We start from the raw sequence: 27,969 nt of genomic DNA on the forward strand, positions 1-27,969 counted from the left end.
GACAATAATTCAGAATTTAACGGTAAAATATGAAAGAGATATCTATACAGCAAGTATTACTTTATGTAATTTTAATGCCTGTTAAAACATGGGTGAGCCTAGAGCTTTTAATAAACTGAAGAATCTTTGCTGGAGAAGGTTGTATGAACGTTAACCATAGGTAATAAATACATTTCTTTACCGACAAGTTTTTTTAGTCAGCCATATTCTGTGCTTGACAAACATTTTACATCAATTTATGGTTTCCATCATGTGTAATTTGCGTAAAAAACAATTATTAGTGAACTTCGGAGTCGTGAATCGTACGCTGGGCTGAACTATTTACTGACTGGTATTATGCAAAAGTCGCTGCCAACAAGCTTAATAAGCCGTTTTATTAACAGCCTAGCCTCTTAACTAAACAGCGCCGCTTAACTAACAGCCTGAAAGATATTAAGCCGTAGCGTTTGTTACATTTAATAAACTGGCTGGCTAATGATTAGGCCATTCGTACGATAGAGTGACCGTGTTGCAGAAATAAAAAGATGAAACTTCTGACATGAAAAATATTAATTTAAAAATTAAATTGCTTGAGTCAGTCACAGCTAACTTCACATTATTATTGTCACTACACTCTTCCATTGTACTTGTTGTTTTTCATTAAAATTTGGAAACCACCATCAAAGTTGTGGTTTGCCAACACCATATTGACAGCTTGAAGAGATTCGTTTCAAGTTTGAGAGTGGCAGAAAGTGGAACTAAATTTTAATGAACAGTCATCAAGCTAGAAAAGTAATAGAACGTCATCGATCCATGTCATTTGCCTAGCTGTTTGATCAACTGGCTGCATGTCTTTCAGGCCGCTAGTTTAACGGAGCTGTTTAGTTAAGAGGCTAGGCTTTTAATGGAACGGCTTATTAAGCTAGTTGGCTGCGACATATGCATAAATTACTAACAGCCGTTACGGGAGTTCGTCACGAAAGAAATTAATAGCGCATACTATTACAATAATGATAATACTGGCTAGATATTACGCTAGGTTGATGTTGACTCCAACTCCAGTCATGAAATCTTCTCGTATCAGAGGTAGTAGAGCTGGGTGTCTGCGAAGAAATTACATTAATTAATATTTGAGGAGAAATATGTGTCGTGGTAAAACGTGTAATGTATCAATAACTTGTTATACACAAGTAGTATGCTATTGAGATAGTATTAGTATGTATTATTGTAGTCCGTATGTGTTTAAAGTACAGATTATGGCTATATGTGACGTGTGTAATAAAGCCATAAATTCAAGCTTGATTTTAATAATAATTTATTTGCAAAAAGATTATGGTGGTACAATCTAAACTTCGCATATTCTGCCACACATAATGGCGTGCAAATTTGTCTTTAAATGTAGAATTTTACATAGTAGTTGACATTATCATAGTCAATTCGTATATTATTTTATCACTACATCATTAAGTCTAAATTGCAATTGATTTGTTACACTAATTATAATCTCACATATAGAAGATCAATCAGTGGCACTACAACCTTTTTAGGTCTCGGCCTCAGATTTCTGTATCTGTTTCACTATCATTTGTCAATCTAATAGGTAAGTAAGTAATCAGCCTCCTGTGACACTCGCTGTCGACATTTTGGGTCTAAGGCAAGCCGGTTTTTTTCACCTAGTTTTCCTTCACCGTTCGAGCGAATACAAAGAAATAAATTCCAGCAGGTGCTTATCTGGAGATCAAACCTACGACCTCAGGAATGGGGGCCGCATGCTGAAACCACTAGGCTACCATTGCGGCAAATAATCTCTCATATAATATGCCTAATATGAACAACTTAATTTGGGAGACGAAAACGTATCGAAGCCACAAATATCTTAAGAAGCAGCAATAGTAATAGTGTGAAGGCTGAGTAAATTTAAAAGTGGATAGACATTTTAAATTTTCTGCAAAGATAAACTACAAAATCAATACATTAGATTGAAGTTTTGGTACAGTATTTTAAATATTCAATTTCCGAGTGACCAGCGAAGCCGAGCACTTTATAAAATTAAATTGTAAGTCTTCCTAGTTTATTGTTGGAAACGATGCCCTGGAGTAAATCCATTGTAAAATACTGGATTGCATAAATACGGTTAAGACCTTAGGCGGAAAGTTATGAGAAAAAATTACAATTTATTTGTCGTTTTATTAGATTTACTTAAGAAAATATAGCAAGTGTTAGTTGGTAATGTAACGATAAATTATTAAACACCTCATTTAAGGTTTTTTCAGCTTATAATGCATTAACATTTTATAGATTTTTGTAGTAGATATCATATTCAGTAAGTCTGAGAATCGGCTACTGTCTTTTAAACCCCTAAATGTTAAGGGTCCACTCCAATTTTTTTAATTTTATTTATTATATAATTTTCTTTGTTTTTATTTATTTGTGATACAGCATACAAAACATACAACCCTTAATTTTGACCCCTCTACGATCAACCCATATTTTTGATTTGTTAATTACTCGAACTCTGAGGTGTATATAGAGAAAAATTCACAGAACAACCTAAAAAGTTTTAATTCAAGAAAACCGAACAGTCTCTGGTGTAGCATAGCAAAATGTTCCATGTTCGTATGTACTAAATAGTTCGCGGGGGCAGCTAGTGTATCTCTGATAAAGTAATACTTAATATAAAAAATGCCTCACTCGTGTTTGTGCGTGGCAGCCCTAGCGCGCGCCAATAACGACATGACGGCTCGCTTAGTCGGCGAGATGGCGTTCCGCGCGCCTCCCAGCAGCGGCCGCTTGCGGGTGCTCGCTCCACCCGAACCAACACCTGCATTTTAAAAACCCAATATTATTTAAATGCCTTTTTTTGAGAGAGATTAGTATTATTTCCGAACCAATTCGACTTAGGGTCCTTCAAGAAAAGAGCATACCAATTCTTGAAAGGCCGGCAACGCACTTGCGAGCCTTTTGGCAATGTGAGTGTCCATAGGCAGCGGTATCACTTAACATCAGATGATGAGTTTTTTCTAATGAAAATCACAGATAAATTTATATAATTCATATTTTTTTAAATAAATGAATATTTTTGGATACTATCTTGCTCCAGGGTTTATCCCAGTTGCTGATTATGATTTTGTATGGAATGACGTTGTAAAAGGGAGAACGTAACTTCAGTATAAACACCAACTGAGGTGCCAAAAACTAACACAGACAAAGCGCAAACTTATAACCACTCTTATGCCTTGATCACACGTACCGAGCAAACCGGCGAGACAGTACTCTCGGTCGAGTACTCGGTACGTATAAACATAGCGCCGACTGCTCGGCCGAAAGAAGTGGCGAGACAATAGCTCGGCTGCCGTTCTACTTACTAGACCGAGTGACTACCCTCCCGCTTCCCCGCACTGTCTCGCTCACTCACTCGGCAGGTTTGAACGTACACTGTCTCGCCGCTCACCACTCGGCCACATGACACACTGGGATGGGGACACTTGATCCCCTATTTTTATTGTTAATTTTTTTATATTTTTTGCCGGGAGAGTAGTTTTCGGCCCAAATATCATGCAAAAATACTAGTTCACCATACATTTGGGAGATTTCTACTGCTAAGGATTAAAATATCTATAACATTCTTAAAATATGTCCCCTAGGGATAACTTTTTATATTTTCTAATGAAAATTAATGAAAATTTCTAATAAGTAATTTTCTAAGGAATGAGTAACTTTGTATATTTTCTAATTATCTTTTTACGATCCAGCTTGTCCGAATTGTACTGAATGATTTCAAAATGTGTGTGAACAGCTACTCGCTTACTACACTGTCTTGGCCGAGAAACATTTTAGTGTCTCGCCGGTTTGCTCGGTACGTGTGATCAAGGCATTAGCTACACTCTCAAATACATACACACACACCCATTCACACACTCACACGTCCACACATGTCTTATAAGACTTGTGTTTGTCTAAACATACTTTTTCTCAAAAAACTGTTTTAAACATGTACCATGTACGACTGAATAATTATTGTCGTATTATTATTTATTTTATCACTTTTTTATTTAGGTACACATATTTAAATAATGTTATATCGTTTTGAAAAACACAGGTACATTTCTCGTTGCACTTTTGATATTAATAAAATGGATATTAAAAATATATACTCCAGTTGTAGTCTCTAGTACAGCTGATATTCTAATTGAAACAGAGAGGATTCATAATATTGCAATGTTTAATAGCTACATTGTAAGTAATTAGTTCGTTATTAATATTGCCAAGTTATTAAGTTTAAGCTTCGTTACAAGCTTTAAGCTACATTGTGTATGCAGACAAAGACTTCTTAAGTGTTCTTCTAGACAGAATCTAAGTAATTTAATTAATTAAAGTAAAATTTGTAAAAATAATAAATAAACCCTTTACTATTTGTGCGTGATATACAAACGAAACTGCAAATAATTGGTGGAAAAAACCAAACAATTACACTTTTTAGCAACCAGTTCAATTGTCAAGTTGTATTCTGACATAGTAGGCCTATTTCCCATTCTGTTCTATCTCGCGCTAGTCTGCTCCATCTCTTCGACTTCCTTTTACTTTCTCTTGGATACCATTCTAAAAAATATTTTCTCCATTTCTGTTTTTTGCTTCATATAAGGATTTGGCACGTTATATTATGATGTCAATTTTTTGTGAAAAGTACTTTTTTTTGCCCGTAGAGATGAATTAATAGTACGAATTCTAGTGCAGTCTTAAACTCAAACTCAAAATTTATTCATATAGGCATTGATATACAAAAAACCCAAGATGCACACTCAACGTCAAAAAAACGTCCTCCAAAAATGAGCGCAACATTCTAAATTGTGCGCTCATTTCAAATAGTCTCGCGTCTAATAAGTGGAGTCGATGTTATTTATTTGTGTTTTTTTTATAAATAAATTTATGTACTTTTGAACTTTTTTGTGTATAGTTTTTGACAAATATATTTACGCTATATAAAGTGTAGGTCAGGAGGTAGCCAATTTAACATTTTTTTTTTAATTTAAAGAAAAAACTTTTTAACCGGATTAAAGTTATGTATTATTATAAATTTACAACTATTTAACATCCAACACCTTTTGTCTTCAGTCACCGTGACCACGCACGCTGTAAAGCACCCGAAAAGTGGGATAAATGTAAAATTATGTTAAATAGTTGTAAATAAAAAAGTCATGTTCGACTCCACTCAATACCTTGTCCTACCGACCACGGTCGGTCGTAAATTTTATTGCTTTAAGTACGTATACACTGCGTTCTAATAACAACTTTAAGCAATTCGCGTAAGGTTGATTTTGCAATAATATATGCTTGTAACTTATACTGTTATAGACATACTGTTATAGAAAGGGACAGAAATAGTGTTTCGGGACACTTTCGAGCGTTACTTTTATTCGAGACTGTGCATCTTGGGTTTTTTGTATATCAATGCATATAGGTAAACAAGTACACATATGAACGTCAAAAAAGAAGTTAAATTAATTGTAAATTTACATTTACTACCAGGTCGCAAGTCAAGGGCGTAGAGCGGGCAAGAAAAACTGGCAAGGAACTTTCCGCCACTCTTTTTAAACGCAAAGTTTTGAGTCATTCAAATTGTTTGAACTGGAGCAAATCAATCTCAAGGATTAGGATCATTAAAGTATTCGTCAATTTTGTAAAAAGCTTTATTGATTAATTTACGTTTAACGAGGGCTTTGAATTTATTTATTGATAATTCTCTAATTTCGCTTGGGAGTTTGTTGTAAAAACGAATACAATTTCCATATAAGGAGTGTTTTATCTTCTGGAGCCTGGTTAAGCTTCTGACAGTAATAAAATGAAAACAACTTAAAATATAAAAGTATGCTAGGAAATCTGTCTGTTAATCTAACAATAAATACTTAAACCTAAACTATGATATGACAATTCAGGGAATATTTTAAGGTGTTACAAGTATATGACAGTTTTAACAGACATATTGATTATTTTTTTTGCGCCCTTGTAAGAATTGGTACGCTCTTTTCTCAACGCTCAGTTGTCGCACGTCCATGTGAAACTCAGCTGGAGGTATTAATCCGAATGACTCATGAACACTCTCCATCTCCACTCTTCGATAACAGCCCGAGAATTATCTACATGCCCAGTGTAAAGAGTATAAGTGCTATCATCTGCATAGCAATGATTTTTTTAAGTTGCAACATGACATGGATATGCAGAATAAAAGGCTCGCGGATAGAAGACTTGTGCGTTCACGGGTTTTAAGTCGGAACATGCCCCGTCACTGATAACCTTGATATTCCAATCAGCCAGAAAGTTGTAAGCTTGAATGAAGCGCAATCAATTCACAACACGAATCTAGTATTGAAGAATATGACTGCAATAATTGACTGATATGGGTATAAAAAGGAAATATAGTAATATATTTTTGTTCTTTGTTTTTGTTTCCTGTTGAATTATGTATATTGTTAAGTTATTTACCAGAATACTTTTAGCAATATATGACTTAAAATAACTTGAGAATGCCACAACGTAAGCGGATTTGAGAGGTCTCGTTCCGTAAGATTAGAATCGAATCAATACTTACTGTACTGAGAACAAGGTATTTCTTCTTACTGTGATTTAAGAAAGAATATCCTGTTAACCTTATCCATTATTTTCTTATTCAATTCTGATAAATCCATTATTTAGCCTTTATATTATTAAGTTTGTGTTTGCTGTTGTTTTTGTGTATTTGTTGCTAGTTGTCAGTACCGAAACATTATGTAATATTTTAATTCTTTATGTATTAAGTGTTACAATTAGTAAAATAAAACCATTGAGATTAATTTCCGTAATTATGTTACTACACACGCTTTTATACCGTGACCAAGTTTTAATTAATTTTGTTAAAAGGCGATGAAGGCGATGAAATGAGGCTTAAACATTTAAAAAGGCATCGGTGTGCGATATGGATTGTTAGTTATAATGGATAAACTAAATTGATTGTGATAAACCTATCCGAGACATGACTTAGCAGTGAGTAAAGCCATGCAATATATACGTACATATACTTACATCCTTTTGAATTTAAAAAAAAACATACTCAGAGTCATTCATTACATTATCTGTGGAATTAAGCACATTTGCATGGAAATTTAATGTATTATTAAAACATTAATGGCTTAAGAGATTACTTTTTAATAAACAACTTTGAGTACGGCCGTGAAGATATAATGATACCAGTTTTTTGAATAAAATAGAGACAAGTTAATTGAAAAAGATTGACGTACCGACCTTGCGTCGCCAGCGCGTGCACAGCTGTTGGCTTGACACCTCGCAATGCGGGGTGGGTATGGAGCACCCCACCCAAAACGGGGCTGCTTAGACCCAGGATGTCTCCTGCACCTGACCATTGTTAGTTTGTTAGTAAAGCCAGAATGCGGTGCTCATTAAGCGAACGATTTGCTGAATATTTTGGTAATAATTAATTCTTATAAATTTATTTAATAACATAAAAAATTAACAACAGTGTTTTCAATAGATGATTCTAAAAGTTTAACTTGAAGTTTTATTTAAAGAAAGAATCAATTTTCGTTAAAGCATTTTCCATTTAATATATGATCCAGTAACTGTTCGAATAACTTAATTTAACCGCAAGTTGTTCTCTTTGCATGTGAAAAGCTGTATTTATTAAATGAAATTTTGTATTAGCATAATTATACGTTTTGCACGTCTGTATTCACACGAAAGATATAATCAGCATAAGTTTTCATAAAGACATCCACGATGATACTTCAAGAATGTAAAGATCTTTGTACTATTCTCACTTATAAGAATTGTATTTTGCGTTTAATCTTAGATTATTTAAGTGAAAAATAGTGTACAATTGAATTAAAAAGACAGATTGGAGTTGGGTGAAATGGCAACTGAATCAGACAAGAATAAAAGAGGCTTGCTGAGATTAGATATTACTCTTTTGTGTTATGTTCAATGCTATTAAAGGGTTACTAATACAAAATATAAAATGATGTAGATAATATTGCATTGCGTCCCATACTTTAAAGGTTTTTATGCTTAAGCAGTTTTAAAAACAACAATAAATCGTTTATTTGCAAAGGAAGTGGTACATTCAGATTGATTAATTATTAAAACTGCACACTCAGCCATATAAAAATAGGCATGCAATATTAATTATCATAATGTCATAATAAGTTAAGTTATTTTTAATTTGTCAACACTTATGGTCTAAGTACTCGCCCACGCTGTGAAGGTGCATAAGTAAAAAAACGTTACGAATGGATTTTAAGAGTGGTTGTAAATCTTACCAAGAATAGAGTTTTGTGTGAGTAAATGGTGTGCGGGCGGTTGTTGCAAAATACCACCTCCAACCAGCAAGCCGTGACTTGCTGGACTTGTCATCTGTAAAACAAAATTAGCTATGAGTTTACATACATATCAAAAGACGACCTACGATTTTATATAAAAATTAAAATAAATCAGTGGCACTACAACCTCTTTAGGTTTTGGTCAGATTTCTTTATATGTTTCATGATCATTTGTCAATTTAATAAGCAAGTAGGTGATCAGCCTCCTGTGCCTGACACTCGCCTTCGACTTTTTGGGTCTAAGGCAAGCCGGTTTCCTCAAAATGTTTTCCATCACCGTTCGTGCGAATGTTAATGTGGACATAGAGAGAAAGTTCATAGGTGCACCGTTGGGGATCGAAACTACGACCTCAGGGATGAGAGTCGCACGCTGAATCCTAGGCCAACACTGCTCAACAATGATTTTATATAGCTGTGTAAATATAAAAAACAATAGTATTGTCTTTGATTAACATAACTCATAACATTTAAAGAAAAACGCTTTTTACCGCATTAAAGTTATGTATTAATTAGTTAGTAATAATATCCAAATTAAAATCTCAAAAAGAAAAACAATCCGCGAAAATAGAGGACACCGTGAGCCATTTTTGCCAAAACCCTCCATCTTTTAGTCGATACCAACTCCGGGGAAATAAATACAGATAATGCAACTTTCTCTGCAGCTGTGATACTTTTTGACATTCAACATCTTTAGTCTTCAGTCACCGTGACCACGCACGCTGTAAAGCACGCGAAACGTCGGATAAATTTAAAATTATGTCAAATAGTTGTAAATTTATAATAATACATAACTTTAATCCGGTAAAAAGCGTTTTTCTTTAAATATAAAAAACAATACAAAAAAATAACATGTTCAACGCCTAAGTTTGTACATCATGTTTCTTCATAATATCTGAAAAAGTCTTTATTGATTCTTCCCATAAATATTCGGACGGTTGACCTTTGATCGTAAACCCTTAAAGGATTTCCTTAAGAACGTGGTCACGTTTTGGAAGTAAGTACCAATAAACGTTAAGTTGGCGTCAGACCTAGATTTACCGGAAAACCGGGTTTTAGACATCTGTTTATGATGATTTTACGAGTTTGATAAACTTGGAAAACGAGATATGACCAAATTCATCGTTTTTTAAACTAAAACGATAATAATAAATTTAATTTAAAACCAGCGTGTGACAAAATTTTTGAGACAATTGTGACGTAATACATTTGAATGAGAGTGTAGCCGAGAGATAATAATCGTGGTTTTTGTAGAATCAAAGTCAATTCTGGTATCATTTTATGTATAAATGGAGTCCAGACAGGATTTAGTATTGGGGAATAAGTCAACGTTTATCATGATAGAAGGGTTAATCTATATTGAGATAAAAAGATGCTCGCTCAATTCCATAACTCCCATAATATTTTGATGGCTCAACAGGACCGGTGTATGATGGTAGCAGGCGAAATACCAACAGATTAGACCCTGTGCCTGAGATGAACATTACATCTCAGGTACGGGGTCATCGAAAGCCCGCAAACTTCTTGCTCTTACACTTATATTATTATTAGAAATTAAATCGTAACTCCGTTTTTTTATTCGAGTAGGAATGTCCTGAGATATACAAACTACAATGAAACGTTTACCATTACCATACCATAAACCATTAGACCAATTGTTCTTATCGGCACTTATCCGGCTATTACCTAATTTTTTCCATGAAAATAGTGATTTATAAGTTTCGGTTCATAATGGCTATATAATCTATGGCTTGGCAACTGTAATCGAAAGGTTTCAGACGCCCAGTTGGAGGCCTACTTTCACAAATGCTTCGAATCGATTTCCATTGTAACCTTTGATTGGAACATTTTGTAAAGGTTAGTCCAAATTAAGGTAGTGAGGTGAAACGTGACAGGAGAAATATACTCAATAGCGTATAGTAGTGATTAAATAATAAATGGAATTTGCCGACTATGTATTATTAGCACCTTGAATATATAAATCTTATATACGTAATTTTTTAAATAATAATATTCTTTTTATTTATATATTTTGGTATAATGAAAAACCTATTATAGTAAGTCCTGAGGTGAATAGAACTGTTCACAGAACATTAGAGTTAATGAGTGGGTTTATTCAAACTTGTGTAATTGTAACAATTGTAGAACTAGAATAAATGTTATTGTAGTCAGGGTCAAAGTCAGCGTTGCACCGCATATATATTTTAAATACTTGCGTCCAAAATACTTCAAGTATAACTTTAATTTTAATAGATAAAGTCCAGTACTATTTTAAAAGAAAAAGTATATTTGCGTCGTTAATTTGAACACATAGTTTCCGTAGATAAGGAAACGGTTGTGTAGTCAAAGTCTACAATAAAAAATAAACATCAGAAGTTAAACTAACCTAATTTAACGCACCACAGAGCTCGTATCACCTAAAAAGTTTCAGTAAAATAACATTGTTATAGTGAAACCAAAGTAGAGCAAGCTTTTTCAATGTTCACTCAATGTACTAAAAGGAAATTTCAATGAGGTATTCACAACATTGGCTAAGCTTAGCACGAATAAAATCATTGAAAAGAATATTTTATACGTAGTTTTCTGTGACCACTTCTATTAAGCACTTATACACTGCTTGTCGAGTTAGCGAAATTTCCATTCCTCGCGTTAATACTTAAACTATTAAAAAGTACACTTGACGTTTTGAATAACTGTAATAAAAGTTAATAGTTTAAAACCTCGTATTATTAGCTTAGTACATATAGAAATAATTATTTTAATAAAATCAGTTCGTACAATTTTTTCTGAAAAAGTCCTCTTTTGTTAAATTTTCTTGTATAAAAGTTTTAAATTATTATAAGTATCATATTAGTCAGTCTGGTGTCCAACATTAGCGCTATATAGTCTTACAGACTGTGTAAATAAACTTGCCTTTATTAAATTAGTCTAGAACCAAGATGAATAGAACCTATCGATCTTAGTCGCCGATGTTATATCAGTCTTTTAATAAAGATTTAGAGTGAAAAATATTTGTAACAAAGTCTCAGGCTAACTTATTTTTACATTTGTTACACTAAAACCAACTAAAAATATATTTGAGAACGCCTTGACTAGAGAAAGGACCGACAAATATCTATTTTATAACTGAGAATATTAAATTACATCTTATAAGTCATTAAAAGTTACATTACTAATTGTAGTTGTAGATTTGATACGATCGTCCATTGTTGTCTACGTCGTAGCAGAACGTTATTCACTTGTTACGAATTCGTAGCAACGTGTTGTAGCGGAAATCGTAGCTGTGCGCTCTATTGGTTACTTAAATGGGAGTATGTTGTATTGTTAAGACGCGATGAGAATTACAATCGCATTTGAAAAGCGATCGAGGATTAATCTTGTTTCTGAGATGAGAATAAGAAAAGGTTTCTTTTTATAATACTCTCTACTCCCCTCTGCCTTTGTATCCAGGGACTTTTTTCTATCTCTTATATTTTTGCTAAAATGTAAGAGAGAGGAAAAATATAAAAAAATAAATTAAAATCATACTCATTCGTGTTACGCGTCTCGCGAGAGAGATTCACCCCGGCTACAACGGTAATATTATTATATACAATATTCAGTACTGTTTGCCTAAATTCATGTACAATATATTAATGACAAAATTTTGTGTTTTCTTTGATTTATAATACTATAATATTACAGCTAACATACATATTATAAAACAAAACACTTAGATAATATACAAATCCAAAACAGATTACATAGATAAACACTATAATGAAACAGAAAACATACTTAAGTAACTACATTAATTAACAAAAATATTAAAATGATTAAAGAAAACTTAAAAATTAACATTAAACAAATGATAATTAATAGTGCATATTTCAGAAACAAATAGCCAAAGTCTTCACATCCTCTTTGGTGAGGTATTAAAAGTTTATATTTAGTCGTGTCGCATCGAAGTAGTATAATAAATTAGAGATAAACTAAAGTATAAAGTGTGTAAGCTTAATTTGGTTAATGGGACTTAAGCTACTCAATTAAACTCTAATAATATACATATTAATCACTACGCTAATTAATTATTATACGGATTAATTAAACTTAATTTGAATTACGAGTATCCAGTTCTAATTGAATTTAGTGAGCCTTCTGGACCTCAAAATTATTGAAGTTTTGCCAGAGAGAGAACAAAAAGTCGTCATCTATTTTCGTTTTTGAAGTTATACTTCTTTTGACGTGTGGCGTGTTAAAGAAAAATGATGAGAGTAATTTTTTACGATGCGCGCGCACACTGTCACAAAAAACCGACACCCTGAATATCTGTTCAAACGTCGGTAATACAATCTGGGCCGCTAGTTGGCGCTTGCATGATTTTTTAACGAGAAAACCCGTTCCAATGTGATAAAAAACATAGTGTTTATTGTAAAATATCAAGATTAGTACATATTATGTCGATTCGATTGGAAGTGACTATTAAACAAGAAAATTGCAATTCGAAGAGGGAAACGTTCCTCTAAAGTGCTCGAAGAAAATTATTACGCCAAAGAAGTATAATTTCTAACGCATGTACATAAGTACACACACGTTTTTTTATTGTATTCTAAACATCGTAAATAATAATACAGTACTACGTCCCTCGCTATGATTATTTTTATTTTATAGACAAGTGAAGTTTTGAATTATTAAGGAAATTTTGTAAATGTGAAACGGAGTGAAAGACGCTTTGAAAGTGACGGACTTTCGATGTTTGCGAAATATATGGCACGATACTGTTTGATCTTACCTGGTGGTGAGGCAAATGTTCTGGCGCAGGTGTGGGAGCTGGCGGTGAAAAATCGCGTGCGCTGGGGGCGTGGCTGACAGGCAAAACAGGGGCACTAGCCAATGCTGGCTGCGTTACTGGTGCTACTGTTGGTAACTGTGAAGAATAGTTTTTTTTAATGGATAGGTTATATTAAGTGGAACCGTCTCCCAAGGATACTTGTGTAGCCAGAGGACTGACGACTGTTTGTAGAATATTTGGACAAATAAGATTACGGAAATACTACCAAGGGAAATATTTGAGGAAGTATAGTATGTTGTAGTGTAATCCACATTACTCCGATAACTTAAAATAATACTGTACCAACCCGTTGTTTTGCTGTATCTCGTATGGGTAATGTCTCTTCGCTATTGCTTCTAGAAGATTCAGGCGGTGTCAGTCTACGTTGTTCATTCTGCGATGACAATATTTGCATTTCTAGCATTTGTTCCTGTCTTATATCGTCGTTGTAATCCTGAAAATAAAACAAAATTATAACTTTTTAAACTAGAACTCACTAATACTTATTTATTACAGGAACACACATTATCCTTACAGACTATGCCAATACGTTAATGTCGAAAAAAAATTATAATAAAGTATAAAATATTAAACACATAATATACACAATATCGCTACTTCATAGTAGAGTAGTATTCACTATCCGAACATATAAATATGTCGATAGTGTCGGAGTCAGCATTCAGTAGGGTCTTTTAACGGGGATCTGTGCAACAGACTGGTGTGCGACAACCTTGGCCTTCGCCGTCGCACATATCCCATAGGTACTAAGAAACCGGGTTCTTGGAGCATACTTGGGTTGTACAGTAAAGTAAGACTTCCAGTACATTGTAGGCCAACTGGCGCTTTATGCCTTACAGGTGGTGAGTCGGTAAAACGAATATCATAAGTTGAGTCAAAGTCAAAAATCATTTATTCTTGTAGGTAACACAATGTACACTTATTAACGTCAACTCACCGGTACTAAAAATCTTCTTAGTTCGGCAAGTGCGTACGCGATACGGGCGTGGGCTTCTGCTGGTGTCGCGAATGCACTGATCTCCACATGCAACTCCTCTGATAGATGCGAGAATTTGGGATCTCCTGACATACGTAGCTCTTCTTCCTGTTAAAAAATCACTTTCCTAATAAATATTCACTCATATTTAATAACTTAAACGATATCGAAAATTAAATAGATCTTTAAGGAGATTATAATATATTATATTAGATTATTATATAATGGAATTATAATTCCATTCATAACGCTGAAATTGAAGGTGGTATTGGATCGCAATGGGGGGGTCGTGAATTCCCCCAAATAGATATTTTTTCAAACTCATCAATTCTAAAAAAATTAGCGGCTCAGCTGATTAGTCATTAGGATTTTATCAGGGATATTCAATTAATTTTGTAATGTTTCTATTTTATTTTATCTTGACTTTTTTTTTTTTTTTTTAATATTAATTTAGAATGTTGTATGCGCCTATAATTGGGGTAGCACTTGGCTTGTGTTTGTGTTTGTGTTACATGCTTGTATCAGTGTCTACTTTGTTGGTGCATAAATAAACAAATAAAATAAAATAAAATCGATATCGAGTTACAAACTCAGACAGAAAATATTTTAAAAACACAGCATTTTGCAGTAATAGTTCTCAAAGTTTCACTGGTTGACTAGAAACGAATAAATCGATTTTTGTAGAGGGTTTCCGGCGGCGTGGCTAATTCAAGTTGGTATTGCAAGATAGAAAAAATATGAAAAAAAATTATGAAAAAAAAATTGAAAATATTAATTTTGATTAGGCATTATCAGTATATTTATAATTAATAAACATTTCTGTCCACTTCTTTCATTTAAAAAATCTTACCAAATAAATCTTAAATATGGAAAATATTAGATATTTTTTATTAGATATTTTTCACAGTTATCTTATAAACATAAAATAACATACCTTCTGTCTATCTTTCATGGACCCTCGTCCCAGTACAGCCATTTTGCACATCGTGTCTTCTTGTAAACGTTTAAGAGAGTTGCCTTTTGGACCGAGCAACTTTCCCACGAAGTTAAACTGGGGACAAAATGCGCTATTTACATAAGTGAGTTAAAGTAACTTCTATAGTTACAACTTAGGATACGAAACATTACAGCTAAGTAAATTAATTTCTAAAACTCAAAACTGTACTTTGCCACCTAATTCTCACAGTTATTATTATTAAAAGTAATTTATCATAACTTTAAACATTTGATACTTAAAGACAATAATTATGAAAGTAATCTTTGACACTTTTGACACGTTTGACTCTGTATTCGATTCGGGTTCGGTAGCGGAACGAGTTCACGAATTGTCACGAAACTTGTTTATCATAAATTCGAGTTGCTATGAATAAAGGTACGGTTTCAGTTCAATTGAGCGGTCAAACCAAGCAGAACCCTTTAAAAGGTAGAATCTAATGTCGAAATTAAACGGGTGATTCCAACTCCTGCTCAGGTCACTTTGTCTTACCTACCCACTTTTCCCGTCAATTGCTTTGTCATTACTTTCGTCTTTAATCCATCTCCCTATCTCACTTCGTCATATTATTACGTCCATATTAGAACTACAAAATACCGGTTTCCTCACACCATTCCCGTAGAAGCTTGTGTTTGATGGATTGCGCACTCAGAAAGAAAACTTCATTAGTGCACGACCGCTTGAGAGTCGAGGCTAACTCTACTCTAATAATAATTAGTTGCGTTTAGAAAATTTTAGTAAAAAAAGACGCACTAACATGTTTAAATATAGGTTATGATACATTGCATACAATGAGAATAAAAATATATTGTTTAACGCAATAAACTATTAACCCTAAACCATAATTCTTGGTCTTGGACCGGTCAATATTTCTTAGTAGACAAGGCTATAAACATTTCAAGTGACAGGATGAACGTCATTCCGGCCTTGCGATCGAATCCAGGGAATTCGTATCCCGTATCCCGTTGGAGCAGTTTATTTCCCGAGCTCCCCTGTGGTTCTGATAATTGGCGGTTTATAAGGGTACGAAATACTTGACACTTTATTACTGTTTCAAATAGAGGTTGGTTGCAAATGAATAAAATTAAGACTCTGTTATTACTAACCCTCTATATTTATTCATCCCATGAACATTTTAAAACTGAGATTAGATAAACTTTGTTAGATGACGTTTTTTATTTTTTTTTCAACTATAATACTAAGTTTGTGTTCGATTAAAATTATTTCAATTCTTCGATCTGTTACAACGGTGTATGACGGTATAAACATTTGAACAGGGATGTTATTAACTTATTGCCATGTTTAAGTTAATAAATTTTGTTGAGTCACGAACGAGTGGCTTTGGAGGAGGTAAATTAAGTTTTCTTAATAATAATTAATTCATGATTAAGTTACAGTATAAATTATCTTATGGTTAAGTAGTTCTAGTATTCTAGCTTATTTATCAGGGGCATTTCTTCGGATGGGTTCAAATTAAATATCTAACGAAATTGAAATAATTTTGGACACTAAATCTTTATATTTCTTAAAGTAATATTTCTCAAGCACTTTCTTGAACCGTACAAATGAAATGGGAAATTTAGATAAATTGAGGAACAGTTTTTTTTTAACTGGCAAAAAAAAATAAAAAACATCTTCAAATGTTTGATACAACTTAGTATATACAGCGAAGATAACTGTGTGTAAATACAAAAGTGAGATAAATTATATATATCTGAAATATATTAGTGAATTTGATCTATGAGCAAATTGGAATGCGACCAAAAAGAAAACTAAGAGGTAAATAGGATCGAAAGCATCTCCGTCACATGTCAACGGGGCAAGAATAAAATAACATTTGCAGACGACACTACTCGTCACTTCCAACTCAATCTATTAGGGACTCTACAATGTTTAGTCTTGAAAAGGCTTAAGAAAATAGAAAGTAGATGTTAAAATATGCAAACAATTTGAAGCTTAAATAAAAAGGAAATTTAAGTTAAATCCATTTTTAAAGCTTATGGGTAAAAAGAATTATGGTAAAACGAAGAAATACCAAATATTAAATTTAAACCGAAAACTGTGTGTAGGTATACACATAACAGACATTTTACCATGCTAATTTGTTAAATTATTTTTCATAACATTTTATTGGTTAACGGTATTTATATAACTTTAGTTCTTTACAGTACCTACAGCTGAAAAATTATTTGCGTTTATAATATGCAAATTTAAGCCAACATCAATAAGTCTAAATTGAAAGTGATTAGGAGTTTAACATGAAATTTTTGGCCGGCAACGAACTTCTGGCAGTGTGAGTGTCCATGGGCGGCGGTATCACTTAATATCAGGTGAGCCTCGTGCCCGTTTGCCTCCTATTACATAAAAAATATATTTAAAAAGCTAAAAAACACTTTATTTCCCAATCACTTTTATCGCAAACAGCCAACGTCAAAGTGGAATAGATGTGTGTAGTCTCTTATTTCGTTTGGGATAAATCCCAGTAATACCCTGCGCGATGGTTTTGTTTTGCTTGGCAGAGCTACCTCAGCTGTATTGGTACAGGTGCAACAAATTTTCACTAGAATCTGTGCTAAGTCGTCCTTTGTTTGTACCAAATGGAGATTTTATTTTTCTTTTATTTGGTACTGTGATTTATTTCACAATTCCTGAATATTTTCCAGAGTTTACGCTTCTTTAGGTTGTTGTATGGAAGTCGGTGACTGCCTGATTAGTTTTTTAGTATTTAGTATACTTATCAACGGATTTCGATAAATTTATATCACAAAAGTGTTTCTTGTTCTCTTTTTCTCTTTTTTTAGTAAATACATAAATTCTATTTTATAAAGAAAATAAGAATGTATCTCTATAATAATTTATGTTATGTATTAGATACTAATGCTAAGTTTTTTTTTGCTTGAATATAAAAAATTTTAAGAGAAGTAGGATTTCATAAATGGGAAAAAATATCGGCTTTGTCAATTTTTATTTACTTATACTCGTAGCCATGGCGGGCACACATAAAAAGAAGAAAAGAAAACAAACTAGTATAAGAATGAACAGTGGGTCAAACATAATGCTTATAACACAATTGATACAAATGCAACACACAATAGACTAGAAAAATATATTTAATACCTAGACCTACAGAGCAACAATCCGATGCAACGTGTATGCATAAAATTATACAAGAAAATAAGACATCACAAATTTTACACACATACATATCAATGATAAGAACATAAGCAAGCTAGCAAGGGAAGAAATTAAACAGGCAACCACAAAATAACTAAATAGAAACCTCATTAAGAGCATGATAAACAAAAACATATATATTATATTTAGTAAATTCTAATTAGGTTCTGTACCTTTGGATGATCCCTGACGGGTACAACCACTCGAACGCAGACTTTAACCGGTTTGTCCCTCGTTATATCCAACATTCTTCGTTCTCCACGCCATTCGCCTGGAACAAATGTATAATGTCACTCACATAAGTACAACAAATAGTTAAACTACAGGCAGTGAGTGATATTTGTTTATATCACTGTCTAACAAAAACTTTCGTAGGTGTGACAGGTGTTTGAAACGAGTCCACTGCTACTATCACACTATCTCTTTTGGCTACAACAGTTTCACTGTTACATGTAATATTATTTTAACTGTATTCTATTGTAACTATTTAAAAATAGTCCAGTTCGATACGATTAGAGAAGGGATAGTTGTGTAGAAGTTTTTGGTAAAAACTACATGAGCGAACTTTTTTCTTTCTTTCAAGATCTATTTAAACACCGCATAAAGATTAGTTAATTCTAACTATTGTAATACTTCAAGGAATGTTTCAGTATGCAGTAGAAGTATTGTAGTTTGTAGGAGGAAAAAAACAAGATCGGAAGCAAAAAGAAATCATTTATAATATAGCAAACAAGATTTCGTACAAGGTTTTTACAAAAGCATGAAATTATAAACCAACACCCGTAAAGGCCAAAGACAATTAAGTAAAAAACTAATATATATTGTTATTTGTATACTAGTCTATATGTTACTTAAAGTGTATTCAATTATTTATAAAATATTTTTTTTTAATGAATGAAGTAAACGACTGATTTATGGTAGTATAGGGCAATGAAAGCCTTTTTCACTTAGATCTATGTTGATTTTATTCATTTTAAATGAGGTCTGAAGACGAAACCGCTAGTTCAATTTGCAATTCATATAAATATCTTAAATATAGCTGGAAGTATTAGCCCATCGCTCCTTAATCCATTTACAAACGTCACAGGCTCAGGTTCCACAGGATATCCGGTTAGAGCCGGGAACGCCTCCAGAATTAATAGACTATAGTGCATTGTCTATTCTTGCGCTAAGCGGTGGACACACTTTGGTCGATTGCCAAAATTAATTATCTTGAAGCGGGTATATTTAATTTATACACTGTAAAAAAAAATTGTAAAAAAAATGAGCAATGTTGGCCTAGTGGCTTCAGTGTGCGACTCTCATCCGTGTCGTAGGTTCGACTCGACCAGAAACCTGAGGCCCAGATCTAAAGAGGTTGTAGCGCCACTGATTTAAGTCATTGTAAAAAATACAACCCGAAGTTTGATGTCGTAAGTTCGATGTCCGGCTTTGCAACAATATATTTTATTTGAAGGGCTGGACTACAGGTGTGTCAAGGATCAATGGAACGATGTATGATAGGAAATAAAAGAATAAACAAAATAAAGAATGCAGTTTAACGAAAAACAACTAAGGTAAAAAATAAATCAACTAAAGTAAAAATGGGCGGGGTACATGGCAAGAAAGAACAGAAAAGTGAAGCAAAATAGTATTAAACTGGTGCCCAAGGTACAATGAACGAAAAAGAGGAATACAACTTAGAATCTGGATAGACCAAATTTAAGAAAGAGCAGGTGGTATATGGTAGAGAGTCCCACCATTCCTCTCTGCATAGTGCAGAGAGGGATGGTGGGTGGTGGATGTAGAGGAGGCCTTTGCCAAAAAAGGTCACACAGACACCTAAAAGAAGATTGAAATAGAAATGTGTTTAGGTTTAAAGAGACAAAAAAATGTCACTTACATGAGAATAATACCTTAGATTAACATAACATTGTAGTCGTTCTTAAAATAATCACAGTAAAAAGATAGCCGTACAAGCAATAAACTTAAAGGTAAAAGTAACCAAAGAAATATGAATTAAAAGTAATTATAAGAAATGAATTTAAAAGTAATTTTGTGTAACATATTCACTTAGCTTCGATTTGAATGAGTTGATTGAAGTAATTTTTTTTATTTATTTGTGGGTAGTTTACTAGTTTAAATATGGTATTTGAATTAAAAGGCTATTATTATTATTATTTATATTTCCATGCAATCATGCTAGCTACGCGATGATGTTAAAGGTTGGGAAACCGATCTTACACCCAACTCAAAATGGACGACATGTGTCTTCTTAAAACTAACTACCTAAAAAGAAAAATTGCCAATAAAACAGATATTCAATTAGAGGCAAATAATAAAATCACCTTCAGATTATTATTTAATCTATCACGAACAATACAATATAGTATTTGTAGCGATTAACGTGCCAAATAGCAATTATATCACGTTCCAATACATACTTTTAATTAAATAGTAACATGAAACAGTTAATTTCAATTTCAATCTGTAAGGATATATTAAATTACAAAGGGTGGAACGCGTGTTTAAAGAGTCATCGAGAATTATAGGAGCAAGGTATACTGTATACCATCGTCAACAATTTATCCTCTATTAACACATGATTTATGAGTGTTAGAAATAATATGATTTAGATTGGTGAATGTAGGCACAAGCCTTTTTCAACTATTCAAATGCAAGATTAGGCGTGAGTATATCACCAAGAGTTTTCAAAAAATGTTCAAGATAATTTTTTAAGCCCGTTAAATATTTTCAATATTTTAGATTGAATAATAATTCCTTATAAGAATTAACTTTGAAACTTTTTGAATTTATACTAACACAATTATTAAGAAATGTAAACTAACCAATTGTTGTATGGATTCATTAATAAAGCTTTTAATAATAATAGTATTATTATTTGTAAAAGTTATCTTGTAAAAGTAGGCTTTTATAAATTTAGGGTACTTCCCTTCCAGAATGCTAAAAATCTTGCAAAAGGCTTAAGTGTGAGACTTCCAAACTTTTGTGAGCTTTTCTTTCTATACACAAATGCGCTTGAGAAAGTTCTTTGATGATAGCAAATATCGATCGGAAACCGGCATGTTTTAGACTGTCTAGACTTGTCTTTTAAATATAAAAATAACCACTGAATTATTTATTATTTGTTTATAGATAGAAACAGATATCGTTGTTAACTGCTACATGAATGTAAATATCTATGCCAGCTTTAAGCGGTACACGTAATATGTTGGGTGTGGGCCAGAGTATATCGGACGTGTTTATTGGTGCTTACTCCTAAACGACGCCTGATAGGACCTAGTAATCTTCATTAGGAAGGAATTTTTGATATAGTGTTCGGGCTAACTTAGTTTGCACATACTTTAATAAGTTGCTTAGCTAAAATATTCACATTAAAGCTTTTTCTCGACTGTAAAAATAAAAAATGTGTGCGTGTACTAGTGTACACACGTAAGAAGTGGAACTTCTTTATGACCTTATTTTACGAAAAATGATCTACTATATGCAACTTTACAGAAATTGGTTAAATAAAGTTAGATAAAGTTTAACAAAAGGCTTTTATTATCATAGACGTGAATTCAAATAATTACAACTATTTCATTTTACCTTACTACTACTACGATTATTACAGAATTTCATTAATTGCATTTACTTGAAGTAATCCGACTAATTTCAAGGCTTTCTCGCGAGACCATTCCATTTCAAACCTTTCAATAAAATATCGGATTCAACCTGCGATCGATCAAGCAATCGGACGTCTAGGCAGAATACGAAATTCCACGCATATCACCTCGACGTCCGCCGTTGCACAACTGAGCGTTTTAAGGCAGTTTCTGCCGCACACCATCACTATGTGAAACTACACGTCCACTGAAGTATTTTCAAACCAAATCGACTTAGGGTCCTTCAAGAAAAGAGCGTACCAATTCTCAAAAGGCAGCAACGCCCGTTTGCCCGCTGTTCTATAAAAAACACGCTTTTTTCTTAATTTAACATAAAATTTGAATTTTGAGGAGTATTTTCAACGAATTTGTAATATTTTTAGCGACGCGCCGAGAACAACGAAATTATCTTATACAATTTTATTCTAAGACTTTTAACCTCGTTACATTTCCGCGTTGCGCGCTGTAATATTGGTGTATGGCATATATTAAATATATTTAAATTCATACAATAAAAATGCATTAAGTTCCTACAAATTTATTGAAATAAAAATAAATAAATCAGATTTCTGTATCTGTTTCATGATCATTGGTGAATCTAATAGACAAGCCGGTTTCCTTACGATGTTTTCCTCCGCAGTTAGAGCGAATCTTAAATGCGCAGCCGAGGATCGAACCTACGACCTCAGAGATGAGAGTCGCACGCTGAAGCCACTAGGCCAACACTGCTCTCTCTAGAAATTTATTTATTGCTACTAATAAATTTGTGAAGAAACCAGTAGTTGAAATATAAACAAATCTTATGATAATATAGGTATAAAGAATTAATCAAGTCGTTTCTTAGTATATTATCATAGTTCTGCCATAACGATAATAAAATAGCAGTTTTTTTATTATATATAAAATAAGCTTTAATCTTAAACATTATCTATAAGTGATTAAACCTATCAAAGACTTCACTGAAGTATTTCAGAACCAATTCGACTTAGGGTCCTTCAAGAAAAGAGCGTACCAATTCTTAAAAGGTCAAAGCGCTTGCGAGCCTTCTGGTTATGTAAGTATCACTTAACATCAGATGAGCCTTCTGCCCGTTTGCCTCCTGTTGAATAAGAAACGTATTAAGAAAATATTATCAATTTTATGTTATACATTTGTAGAGAACTGTCTAATTATCAAATTTTTAGAAGCTCACGATGAATAAAGGAGCGTTCGAGTATTCAGTAACGAATCTTGTGGGGGGGGGGGGTCCTTTTGTAAAACGTTACGATGCGGGGCGGGGATTGAATTACGCGTTATTGTTAATATTATTTTCGACTTTCCAGCACTTTACACCACATAATGGTATCTTTTAGGTTTAAGGAGTCACTAGGTGGTCACGAAACGTTTTACTATACTTGGTTACAGTACTGTCCTTGGGTACAGAAAAACGTCACGGCGCGTTACACGGGGGGGGGGGTTTGTTTAATAATAAAATTGCATGACGTAATACTTGAACGCTCCCTAAGCAGTATGCACGATAGTTTAATACCAGTATCAAGCAGATAATTCTTGCTTATAAAGAATAACACAGGCGTAGAAATGTGTGGCCCATGCCCCATTTTCGGTTTGTTTCGGTTGCATAAACAAACTCTATTAAATTAACGTCAAGATTGAAATTTTATTAAGTGCTGTATAAATTTGAATATTACACAAGCAAGTTCATTCAATTAGACTGAAAGACACGGTCTCGAGGTAGCCTAGATAACGTTTATTTGACTTGACCTTAGCAAATAGTTTTGGTAACAGCCTGATCGTTGTGGCTTGCCAACTCAAATATTTGACTTGGAATTAAATTAACTTTTTAAATCTTCATTTGCGTTTTTGGCCTTTATTTAAGGACCTATTCGGTCGCCAAACTCCAAAAAAGTACATTGTTTCTTTCCATTTTTCGTCATCGTCATTTCGCAAAAAATCCAAACATAGCCAATTCTTGACACTTTGAATTCATTATATGACGAAAATGTATATAGAACATGATTTTGAAATTTACACAATATATTTTATCGCAAGCCATCCATTTCAGAAAAAAAAAATTGAAAAAATTACATTAATTTAATGTTTTATATAACTAATGGATATAACGGGCCGGCGCGCCTCAGTGCTCCAGCTCTCCACTGCGCCCCGCAGTCCACCCCGAGACACTGACACAGCAATTCGTGCTGGGATAGGGCCTTAACGGACTAATTAAGTTACTGTGGTGGGGTATAAAGCTTAATTATAACATATGCTTAATAAAACTTAAAATAACCTTAGTTATAATTTTGAAGAATACGGAGTACTACGAAAGCGTATCGTATAGATTCGAGCGTATGTAAGGTTTTATAATACCAAATAATATGACGTTGAGTGACGATTGACATTACTGAAGACTTTACTGCACCTGCGCTGTTACTTATAATCAACAACATCCTTTAATTGGGATAATTAAGTATATACAATATTAAACATTGTTCTATTAATATTATATAATACAAGGTACAGTGGCAATCATCACCCACTCTTCTCAATTCGCTTACAATGCGCGACACGCACCATTAAATAGTTCCCGCTATATTTGTGTTTTTTTTATGATACTGTATATATACGGGCAGGAGGCTCACCTGATGTTAATTGATACCGCCGCCCATGGACACTCACAATGCCAGAAGTTGCGAGCCTTTTAAGAATAGGTACCCTTTTTTCTTGAAGGTCCCTATGTCGAATTGGTCCGAAAATACTTCAGTGGGCAGCTGGTTCCACTTAGTGGTGGTGCGCGGCAAAACTGCCTTAAAAAACGTTCAGTTGTGGACCGACGGACAGAATGTCATCCTATCGCTGTATTTGAATACACTGCTTAGGCAAATGTCAACAAAATTAATTTCACATAGTTCGATCTGTTAGTTTACGTTAGTTGTTTGTGTTAGCTTAAACTATATTAGAATATTAACACATTATCAAAATATCATCGTTTTAAAATCAACATAATTGTAATTAATATTTAAAGAATAAAGTTATTCATAAATTTTCAGTAGTCTAAATAAGTTTTGTGCATTGATATAACTGGCGAAGCGTACAGTGATGATGATGATGTCATTCAAATAATAATTTGCATAATAAAAGGGCTTCACGAAAAGTTATAGAACATAAATGCTATGAAAATAATAACATACAAATGATAACAGTTTTTGGGTCAAAATGGTGCAAACCGCATCAAAATCCGATTAGAAGCTTTTCCGTAATAGGCTTATAAACAAAGGGACAAATATTTATTTAATATCACGCATACAATTTATTTCGTTTCTGGAAATTTTTCTTTTATTAAAATTGGTCAAAAATCTTAAATATTAATTATTTACTAATTAAATTTTCCTCACTCGAGTTAAGTTCGGGTGCGGTTGTTGAAGGGAAGTTCAAATAAATGAAACTCTTTGTTTGAAGCTAAGTGTCAACTGTCTTTTAATCGTGTAAAACAACAAAACTAACTTAGGTTCTTAAATCTAAGTGACACATCTTTTACCTATAAAGAATATAAGTGTCGACCTGAATGGACATTATTGGAAACGAGAATGTTATATTACAATTTATGAGAGTATGAAAAACTAAAGGGCATAGACTTTGACATAGACATAACATTTATTACTAACAAAAAGGTCTCATTTATTACCAGCTGCTTATGTAAAATGACGTTTTACACTTTATTGGCTACTAGTGTTAGATGATTGTTAACATTTGGTTTGGTAATTATAATCTAAAATATATGTAACTAATGTTAGGTTACATAACTCGTAAAATTAACGATTTACATACATAAATAAAGTCCCTTTCTATTAATAATGTACCAACATTATTAGGTTTATGTGTAGCTGATAAATATGTTTTAATAGATTAATTGGACTGAAGTGGTTAAAGGCCCTGAATCTGGAAACTCAATTATCACTGATTTGATCCGGCAAGTGATTTAGCATTGTCTCAGCTCTGTGGTCGACTTGCTTCATTATGAATGAACCTCACACAGATTAGGAGATAATACTTATCTATAAATGTTTAGTCTGTTCCTAATTCTCTTTATAATAACACCCTTTATGAAAATTTATATCTTTAATCACAAAGCATCTAGTAATCTTTTGTTCTCAATATTATTAAACTTAAAAATAAGTAGTTATAAAAATAGGAAAACCTTTGCTTTCCACTACAACACTGTTTAGCTAAATGAAACATAAATAACGCGGGAAAGTTGTTTGACAATCTTGACATATGGGATTGGAACAGATTATAACTTGTGTAGCAACCCACAGATTAAATAGAATATTCGTGAGAACAATGTTTGTATTGAATGTTTTTACCGCTGGGAGTTTTAGTTTGAAGCTTGTTTATCTATTTAATTAAGTATTTGCCTCAAATGGATTTATCTGTTAACGCTAAATTTGAGGAATACATTTCATATACATTTGGCCTGTTTTATAATTAAAAACAGTAAAATTATACTTTAAATGATTAATGTACGCATTAAGTAATTTTATTAATACATAATCTTACTTATTCGTTACGTAATATGTTATATATTTATTCATAAATATGGTGGTAATAGTGTTAGTATTAGTGATAATGAAGTTTACCCTGTGTGATTTATTCAGTAAATATATAGAGTTAGATAGCCAAATTCAGTATAGAATATTACATAATATATATATAGGTATATATATTATATATATTATATTTTCGTGTTTATGAATCTGATGAATACTTAACTAATTAAACTTCGGCTTAGAACTTAAATAAAGTACATACGTGCCCTTATCTGAAATCTACCCTTCGTCCCTTCAATGCGGGAATATTGAGATAGCTCCGTTGTCCGTAAAGTTTTAAAGTGATACAATCGTACGGGCTTTGTACTAGAAACATTCGTAAACAGAGACAAGAATTTTCTGATTGTAAAACATGACAGAAGACCAATAAGATAGTTAAACATTTATTTATATTTTTTAGTTTTCCGGCGTAACAGTACGTTACCCGAGAATGGTTAAGATTATATGAGAACAAACATGCATAGCGTATAAAAGATACGCGAAAAGATCTAAGAAAAAGAAGTATTAGATGAAATGAATATATTGGTCCATGTCGCTTCTCCGCCAAAACTGCAACTGTATAGGTAATTTCAGACATCCGAGCGCATCCCGAGTTTAAAACCTTCCATCAACTTGAATTTGCCCAGGGTTTTACGTAAATTCAATTCAAGCACTGCCATTCGCATGCAGCATTCCTGGAACTTCGTTTCCGGTACTTTTGTATATCATGAAAGAAATAAATCAATACAAAACGTTTATACGTATGAGCATCTGTATTAAAGTCAAATGTTGCGTGCATTATTGGGAAAGATGCTCCACGTTTCATTTTATACAATAAAGATACAATGTCCCGTTTTTTGCCTTTATAGCGTGGAAATGTATTTAGACCATAAGTTTTGACAACAATTATAAATAACTGTTCTTATTATTATGACATTATGATAATAAATATGACATTTCCATGCCTATTATATGGCTGATTGTGCGGTTTTTGAAGTGAAACTTCTTTAGAATCGTTGTGATTTCAAACCGGATGCAACGGAAAAAGCGACAGTAAAAAGAGACAGACACATAAATTAATAGGATTTGGCGTGGGAAAGAGTGAGAAAGCGACAGTAAAAAGAGACAGACACATAAATTAATAGGATTTGGCGTGGGAGAGAGTGAGAAAGCGACAGTAAAAAGATACAGTCACATAAATTAATAGGATTTGGCGTGGGAGAGAGTGAGAGAGGAGGCATTATACAGTGTATAAACTTTTTTTTATAACGAATCACTCTGAATAATTTTACTACACAATCTATGTTATTTATTTAAAAGTTCTATTTATTAATAACTAAATAAACACCTTTGCAAAAAACTCAGTTCTGTTTCGCGCAGCCCGGACATACAACGACCACTATTTAAGCGTTGTATAAGCATTCG

At 33.1% G+C, this 27,969-nt stretch overlaps 1 protein-coding gene across 4 annotated transcripts in view; it reads right to left on the reverse strand.

The window, feature by feature from the left end:
• Window positions 1-233: 233 nt before the first annotated feature.
• LOC125050288 (KH domain-containing, RNA-binding, signal transduction-associated protein 2-like) overlaps window positions 234-27,969 on the reverse strand; it is an 84,216-nt gene continuing 56,480 nt past the window's right edge. Inside the window, exons 3-11 of one of the 4 annotated variants that reach the window (XR_007117123.1) lie at window positions 18,491-18,588; window positions 15,084-15,200; window positions 14,111-14,257; window positions 13,460-13,606; window positions 13,114-13,248; window positions 8,286-8,379; window positions 7,251-7,365; window positions 2,671-2,800; window positions 234-1,082 (exon numbers count right to left, since the gene is read on the reverse strand). Coding sequence is in view for 3 of the 4 variants with exons in the window: in XM_047650018.1 (XP_047505974.1) it covers window positions 1,010-1,082; window positions 2,671-2,800; window positions 7,255-7,365; window positions 8,286-8,379; window positions 13,114-13,248; window positions 13,460-13,606; window positions 14,111-14,257; window positions 15,084-15,200; window positions 18,491-18,588 (1,052 nt within the window). In the remaining variant the exon portion in view is untranslated. The remainder of the gene's footprint in view (window positions 1,083-2,670; window positions 2,801-7,250; window positions 7,366-8,285; window positions 8,380-13,113; window positions 13,249-13,459; window positions 13,607-14,110; window positions 14,258-15,083; window positions 15,201-18,490; window positions 18,589-27,969) is intronic. The other 3 variants (XM_047650019.1, XM_047650018.1, XM_047650020.1) reach the window with 3 other exon arrangements.

This window comes from Pieris napi, chromosome 6 (assembly GCF_905475465.1).
Source record: "Pieris napi chromosome 6, ilPieNapi1.2, whole genome shotgun sequence".
NCBI lineage: Eukaryota > Metazoa > Arthropoda > Insecta > Lepidoptera > Pieridae > Pieris > Pieris napi.